Source organism: Zerene cesonia, chromosome 13 (assembly GCF_012273895.1).
Source record: "Zerene cesonia ecotype Mississippi chromosome 13, Zerene_cesonia_1.1, whole genome shotgun sequence".
NCBI lineage: Eukaryota > Metazoa > Arthropoda > Insecta > Lepidoptera > Pieridae > Zerene > Zerene cesonia.
The window spans coordinates 674,289-682,914 of record NC_052114.1 but is presented as its reverse complement, the minus strand read 5'-3'; the positions used below and the strand labels follow the sequence as shown (position 1 = coordinate 682,914).

The following is an 8,626-nucleotide window of genomic DNA, read 5'->3' as shown; positions in this document are numbered from 1 at the left end:
GCACATTGCGTCTGTTTGTAATAACAGAATATTAACTCCAAAAAAATGTAAACTCAAAATAGAAAATTCGTCTAATTATATTCTATTGATATAAGTATTAAAAACGAATAAAGCATAATATTAAAATTATTGCCAGCCCATCTGTTAAGTGTAGTAAATCCCGGAAAATCAAATGGGATGACACGAATGGAAGAAACAACGAATCAGGAACTAACTCTTATCTTTTGTTATGATAACTGCAATTAGAGTATACGAAATAATAATAGGTTTACTACACACTACCGGAAAAATAAATACCTACAATCATTAATTCAATGGCATTTAACTTCAATCAAGAAAGATGACGCAATGATAAGATATAATAATAAGATTAGAATTCGGTATGAAATCATCTTACTAGTATAAAATATAAATTTTGTGTACATTTTGATTCATAGTCGTAAACTCACCGAACATGTTCTTGTTCATTTTATTATTTTTCGCTGCGGCAACATTATGTTTTGCTTATATAAGCGGAAGATACAACGAAAACTATTGGAAGAAAAGAAATGTTGCGTTTGCATCGAAGCACAAAGTGTTGGGAGTATTTTATGACTTTGCATTTAATAAGAAACCAGTTTTTGAAAACATATATGAAATTTACAAAGAGCATCGAAATGAACCGGTTGTTGGTATCGGTGCATTATTAACACCGTCATTATGCTTAATAGATCCCACTAATATGCAATATGTATTAGCCACGGACTTCTCTTCCTTCAATCACAGAGGACTGGATACAAACGAAAGTGACCTACTCGCTGACAACATTCTGTTTATGACCGGAAATCGCTGGAAACTGATGCGTCAAAGCATGTCACCGCTGTTCACATCTTCTAAATTGAAATCCATGTACTACATCGTAGACAAAAGTGCAACAGACTTCGTGGAACACTTGAAGACTAACAGAGAACTATTGAAAGGTGATGGATTTAACACTTTATCTTCATTTTGCAGTGCAGCTATAGGAGCTGCTGTGTTTGGAGTGAGCACAGGATCCATTTTCGAGTCGCCCTTCCTTGAAATGGCACGTAAAGCAACAAAAGCAACTGTACCAAATAGCTTTAAGATTGCTATTGGTAACTTGAGTAACAGATTATTTAATTTATTAGATTTAAAATTATTTAGTAAGTACGAACCTTTCTTCATTGCTGCAATTAAGAATATCATACGCAAACGAGAACAAGAAAAAACCAAACGGCATGACTTCGCTGATATATGCGTAGCCTTACAGAGTGCTGGTAATATTGTAGATAAAGAAACTGGCTTAGAATTAAAACCATCAGATGAAATATTGTCCGCACAAGCCTTCTTCTTCTTTATCGCAGGCGTGGAACCTACAGCTCAAGCGCTATTTGCAACATTAGTAGAACTGGGCAGACATCCAGAATATTTAGAAAAAGTTCAGAATGAAATCGACGAAGCCTTTAAGATGCATGATAATAAAATGGATTACGACATTGTAATGAATATGAAGTACATTGATATGGTTATTAGTGAAGCTTTGCGAATGCATCCACCTGTCGGCTTTATAACAAGAAGATGCATAAAAGACACCATCCTACCAGTAGGTAATGTCAAAGTTGAAAAAGGTACGAGAATAATGACCCCCATATTTGCAGTACATCATGACGAAAAATTTTATCCAGAGCCCGAGAAATTTATACCAGAACGATTCGCTCCAGAGAATAAGCACAAAATAATGGATATCGCTTATATGCCATTTGGTAAAGGAAATAGAATATGTATAGGTAATAGATACGCTTTGGTACAAGCTAAAGCCGGTTTGGTACATTTACTTAGAAATTTCAATGTAAGGACCATTATTACGAATAATGGACCCAATTACATAGCTCACCCAGCGCAAGTGAGATTTTGCGATGTAGATATTGAATTCATACCGAGGTCTATTCCTAATTAATTATTTTCTTATGTAATAAGAAATACTGTTGAAATATTAAATAAATTGTGATAGCATTAATTAAATGGTACTTTTCTTAATTAAACCTATCATACCATAGAAAATGAGGCATAATATTTGATAGGGATTTATCATTTATTTAAAGCTATAATATAAATCAACAGCTGTAATAGCAGATGAAGTTGTGATATGTTCAAAATAACTAAATGCATGTTCATTAACAAGTCTGGCATTTAAACTTAACAAATAATACAATTCACATTATATGGATCATTTAGTAAATATTGGGCAGTAAAAAAGTAACTAAGTTCCCATAATTAAAACCTGATTTCAAGCTAATGAGAGTATCTCCGGAGACGCTTGGCTATTATTGAGTTACGACTTTAATGACAATATGTGACCTTTTCGTTTTTTTTTCTTCTTAAACTGTGTCGTATAGGTGTAATACCAAGTAAGTTAGGCCTTACTTAAGCCCACATACTCATAACGACCAGCTCAGTTGCCCGCTATTACATAAAAAAGGTACTTCTATAGTTATATACGTAGGTATAGAAGTGAAACTTCAGTAAATTGACAAAAGAATGAGATGAATATATGTATATATAAAATATAAAATAGTATACATATTTCTGTCCCATTCTTTGCCGGCTTCATTCTACACATTTTTGTATTTGTGTCTCTTACCTGTCGTTTTTTTCGTTGCATCAGGTTTGAAATCACAACGATTCTAAAGAAGTTTCTAAAAAAAAAAACAAAAAAAGGACTCAAATACGAGATATGACGATAGTTCATAAAACATATACATCACATATTTGTAAACTAAGTAGGTACTCCATATTAAGCTAAGAACAAGTCCATGTATGATAATTCATAATGTTTGTCGTTTTGTACCTGGGCTTCCCATCGTTTCCCAGCGTTTTTTTTTGTCGACTACAGACATAATACAGGTACCTACAGGTCTACGAGTCCTTTTATTTTTGATTGTATAAAAAAATTCGGTTTTATCTACAAAGTCATATTTTATACATTCTCTATTCAATTTTGCTTATTTATCCATTATTTATTATTATTTTAATGTCAACGTCGGCGATGGAGCTGGGAGCCGCCTGATGGTAAGCGCTACCACCGCCCATGGACATTTGGAGAGATGTAAGATCGATTGCAGACTGTACGCATCTACAAATGGATTGTCGACTTCAAATTGCAAACGGATTAAGGAAGGATTGGGAAAAGGATATGGGCTTCCGGTTCCCGCACTCCCCAAACGATACGAAAGCTGTATGCTATTTCACGTCGGTCTTCTGTGGGGGTGTAGTGATTCCCAGGTGCGAGCTGGCCCAATTCTAGCCGAACCGTGCTGGACTACCACATAGCCCTACAGCAAAGCGTATAAATAATTGTATGTATCAATTTTATTCTCATAGTTATACTTAAGTGATCTTACTTCTTTTAAATTTTTATTGTATGTAATGGTCACATTTGTCAGTAGTAGCAACTACAAGCGGTTCGAGCACCATTAGTTTTGGTTTATGTCACATGCTATACCTATAAACTACTGATCTGTGTGCGCTAATAACTGTCCCCACGCCCTCTCCTTAGGGCTTAGTGTGTTGACAAAGGTGTTCACTGATAAGTTTCTTAATATAAATTATGACATAAGGTGTCTATTAGATTATGATGTCATTCATTATTATCAACTTGAATCACGGAAAGTTTATCTTAGTAGAAATGTCGTTAAGGCTTCGTCGTGGTTGCTACAGAAGAAAGTTATCTACTACGTTGGTTTATCTGTTTGTTTGTTTGAGGTTATCTCTAATATTATCGAAATGACTTCAAATATGACAGGGATTAGCACTTATCTGTACTTAATTACTCATATTGTTTTGATATTTGCGCGCAGAGAAACGTAATATGCACAAAATAAATATTTGATTTCGATAGCAATCTTCACGAGTTACAAATATAATTTGTCAGCGCCAATGATTCACGCTGATAAAAAATAACGTCATAGCCTCATAGACATCATAATCTATATTAGGGAACTTATCAGTTACCCTTGTCAACACTCTAAGGGGTGCGCGGCGCGGGGATGGTAATTAGGGCATGCGGATTAGCAGTTTTAATGTACAGCATCAGGCTTAAATCAGAAATAATGATGGGATATGAAGGAATAACCTATAGGATATTGATCGCTTTCTCATATACGGCAGTATACAAAAAATATGTGGAGGTACTGTAGTGCCCCGCCAGGTCAAGAAAAAAACGGCAGAGCGTACTATCCTTTTCTCGAAAAGATTCCGGCGATTCTTTATGGAACTCTGTAGTTGCTCTTTTAAATTAATATATAGCGTCGGGAACTACAAATGTTTTGTATTATTGTTTCTCAAATGAACTCATTGGTCCATATCAAATTAACTATAAGTTGCTAGGTAAGCTACTACTTATATGAACACTTATATATTTATCATAATAAGTGAATTATTACTTGTAGTCTTCCCTTACGATCAGCAAGCATAATCTTGTTTGAAGATAATTCAAACATTACCGCTAGTTCAAAGATCAGGGTCTGCACATTATATTGTAAATAAAGTGTTATTTACAGAAGTGTGTTTATCTATGTAGAGTGTTATTACAGGTGGGAGCTATATCACAGTAAACAGAATAACATGATTATGAGCATGGAAACTCCCTACAAAACGTTCGAAGCGGCGCACTCACACAAACCCATGTATTGATGAGATTCTTAAGCAATCGTTGCAGTGGAGTCAATCGCGAAAGCCGCCACAACTGTTGTTACGGTATATTCCGTAGTATATGATTGTTGAATTTGGCTTTATTAGAACCAATTTTATCGCTTACAAATATTAACGTTTAGAAATTTTCGCCAAGTTCGTGTTTACACATCATACATTATATAATCGACATTTGTAAACGACATCTTTAAGTATATTTGATTAATTAGTCAGTATATCGGAACTCAAATGTGTAGCGAAAAAAAAATTCTAACAAAGTGTCAACCCTATTGATTCAACAATACGTAGGTAATAATATTTTTAACGTACAGGCGTTGGTTGAACCTTAATTGCGTTACTGTTCGATCTGTTTACTGTGACTTTATCTTGCAAACGTTAAGAGTTAATTTACAATGGAAGGCGCTAGATACTTATACTTGATACTAGCGGTCCGCCCCGACTTCGCCCGTGGTACATTATGATACATAACCCTTGTCGCTCAATAAATATATGCTTTCGTATGGTGAAAGAATTTTTGATATCGATCCACTAGTTTTTTGTCTGAAAACATTACAAACATACAATTAAAAAAAAAAACAAAATTATAATGTAAAGTGTTCCAAACGTCGGGTTAATAATATAATGAATAAATCGCGTTTAAAATCCGTTAAAAAGTTTTTAATTTCCAAATTCAAATTATAACATTAGTTGAAATAAATGTAAATATATTTTAATTAATGTTTAAATAAAACAAGTATATTGGAAGAATTGTTTTTTTATTTCCAAAAATTATAACGCCAAAGGTAGCAAGGGCTATTTTTAGAGTTTATGTCATGAAATGTTTGTGTGTGATTTCGCTAATGCGTAGTAGATATGAGGTGTTAATTAAATTTGATAAATATCTATATTCTCTGGCATATTTAATTTGCTAGATTTTGTATACAGCATTCCTAATATTACAGGTTGTCTGGTATAGATCACTTCTTAGTGAAAAGACCAAGAACAAACACAGACCGACATTTTTACAATATGTGCTGGTTTTTCTATTATTTTATTTGGTAACATTATCACTTGATTAATCGAGTATTAATGAATATGTGAGCAATTTATTTATTGACTTTTATTTCGCAATATTTCTCGGTATAAATTCAACATCAACATTATCAAGTCTCACTTGCACTGGATGACGACTGTACTTCTGTCCACCATCATTGATGATACTTCTTACGGTAAAGTTGCGCAATAAATGCACCAATCCAGCCTTCACTTGAAGTGAGGCGTACCTGAGACCCACACAAATTCTATTGCCTTTTCCGAAAGGCATGTAAGTGATATCAGCGATTTTATGTTTATTTTCAGGAGAAAACCTCTCCGGTAAAAATTTTTCTGGTTCTGGGTAATATCTTGGGTCGTGGTGTATTTCATATATTGGTGTAAGTATCTTTGTACCTTTGTCAACTTTAATATTGCCTACAGGAAGAACACTGTCCTTTACACACCTTCTAGTCAAAAAGCCGATGGGTGGATGTAATCGCATAGCTTCACTCATTACCATATCAACGTGTTTCATATCCATAATAGTGTCATAGCTCATTTTATTATCATTTTTCTTGAATGCTTCGTCGATTTCATTATGCACCTTTTCCAGATGTTCCGGATGTTTCCCTAATTCGTATAACGTACCAAATAAAGCGGTAGCGGTCGGTTCCACGCCGGCGACGAAGTAAAAGAAAGCTTGCGCCGCTAAAAGCTCATCAGTTGGTATCATTTCTAAGCCAGTCTCCTTGTCCACCAATTTCCCTATACTTTGCAATGATACACATAAATCGGCGAAGTCGTGTCTCTTTATATTTTCCTGTTCACGTGCACGCAAAATTTGTTTAATTGCACCGATAAAGAAAGCCTCATGCTCTTTGAACAATTTTAATCTTAGAAAAGTAGACAGACCACTGCTCAAACTTCCTATTGCAAACCTTATGTTAAATCTGAAAGTTGCCTTAAACGCATCTCGCGCCATATTAAGGAATGGTGAATCGAAAATGGATCCTGTGCTTACTCCAAACACGGCTCCCCCGATAGCCGCAGAGCAAAATGACGTTAATGTACTGAAAGCGTCACCTTTCAACAGTTGTTTATTTTCATTCAAATGTTGAACGAAGTCTAAAGCACTTTTATCGATGATATAATACATAGATTTAAGTTTTGCAGACGTGAACAGCGGTGTCATACATTGCCGCATCAGCTTCCATCGATTACCGTTCATGAAAAGAATATTATCAGCGAGTAGATCATCTTCGTTAATATCCACTCCTCTGTGGTTGAAAGAATTGAAATCGGCCGCCAGCACATGTTGCACGTTAGTGGGGTCTATCACATACAAGGTTGGGGTGACAAACGTCCCAATGCCAACAGCTGGTTCATTGCGATATTCCTTGTACACTTCACATAAATTCTGAAATACTGCTTTGTTTTGAAACAAAAACTCCCAGAACACACCAGTCACTTTGTTCTTCTTATAGAACGCTACTTTTCTTCTCTGCCAATAGAATTCATTGTATTTTCCGTTTAAATAAACGAGACATACCAAAAGCGCGCTAAATACAAGCAAGAATGCTATCATGTTTGCAGCATGAATCGCTCTGAGTGAGCGGAGATTCAAGATTTTATAATAAACGTTAACGTGTATTGACCTCTCTTATGATAGTCGTATCTTACATTTAACGTTATCGTGTTTCAAGTTCAATGTTATAATGATTTTGTGACGCAGTGTTTCAATAACAATTAACATGTAAACCTTAGTTTCCATTGATTTCGAGATAATGTCCATCCAATTCAATAATGTTAACATATACATATTTGATAGTTTTATTTCCATTTTCATTAGGCACTCCCTAATACTTTTTTGTTTTTTACAATATTGCCAGCCCAATAAAAAATTTCTCCTAACCACATTAACAATGAATGATTGTTTAAATCTCCCATAAAAAAAAGAAATGAAAGAAAACATTTATGCCGAAGATCTCTACGATACCTAATCAACCCTTGATGATTTACCAGGCTATCAATTTAACCAACAAGGTTTTGCAAAACATAGTATCATGGAGTTCGGCATATGGTATGGTAGTCCTTCTTTAATTGCGAGGGTGCATTGCGTGAATCTTCCACCTATTATTGTTGACGGCAGTTTCACTGTAAGGAACCTTGGAGTGCACTTCGACAATACTTTATGTTGGACACATCATATCAAGGAGTAAGTAGTAAGTAAGAAAATGTACGAAACTGTGGCGTCTTTGCGACATCTACAAAATTTCCTTTATCTCCCTTTTGCCCATACTCGACTACGCCGATGTGAGTTATGTCAATCGTTCTGTAGACCAGCTAAACAAACTCGAACGTCTCTCGAATCTTTGTATACGATTCATATTTGGTCTATGGAAATCTAACCATGTATCTGAGTTTAGATATCAACTCAGATGGCTATTGATCCGATATCGCAGGGTTGATTTGTTTTGGAGCAATGAAGAATAAATAAATAAATGAATCACTGAGCTTTTGTTTTATGTGAGTGAAAATAAGTAGTGTAGATGAGATGACGGCTTAAAGCGCGGGACACCCCTTAATTGGCTTATACCGGTTTATCAGTTTTCTGTCTAGCGGCTGAGGCGGCGCGTGAAGTCAGCGATTTTTGGCTGTACTTTTGGCGGTCATTCACACTCACTGTAACACTATAACATAGACAGTTATCGACTATAAGGCCGTTGGCCGCTTTTGTCATAGGAGGATTTTTTTTGACTGGTTCAAAGTTCTACCTATGAGATTATATTATATTTTATATTTGGATTTGCATAAACGTATGTTACTTATAACGTATTGACTTAGTTATTTTTATTTATTGTTATACATAATAATATGTACGTTATATTATTGCCTTGTGTTT

General features: G+C 35.0%; 2 protein-coding genes across 2 annotated transcripts; one reads left to right on the top strand and one right to left on the bottom strand.

Annotated features, from left to right (window-relative positions):
- Positions 1–454: 454 nt before the first annotated feature.
- On the top strand, positions 455–1,957 carry LOC119831202 (cytochrome P450 9e2-like). The gene has a single exon (XM_038354491.1). The coding sequence runs from the start codon at positions 455–457 to the stop codon at positions 1,955–1,957; it is 1,503 nt and encodes a 500-aa protein (XP_038210419.1).
- A 3,533-nt stretch (positions 1,958–5,490) lies between these two features.
- Positions 5,491–7,321, bottom strand: LOC119831508 (cytochrome P450 6k1-like). Its single transcript, XM_038354903.1, has one exon. The coding sequence runs from the start codon at positions 7,307–7,309 to the stop codon at positions 5,810–5,812; it is 1,500 nt and encodes a 499-aa protein (XP_038210831.1). The 5' UTR covers positions 7,310–7,321; the 3' UTR covers positions 5,491–5,809.
- Between the last annotated feature and the right edge of the window lie 1,305 nt (positions 7,322–8,626).

What these genes read in the sequence shown, in the direction of transcription:
- LOC119831202 (XM_038354491.1), top strand. Translation starts at nt 455, where the DNA reads ATGTTCTTGTTCATTTTATTATTTTTCGCTGCGGCAACATTATGTTTT.
- LOC119831508 (XM_038354903.1), bottom strand. Translation starts at nt 7,309, where the DNA reads ATGATAGCATTCTTGCTTGTATTTAGCGCGCTTTTGGTATGTCTCGTT.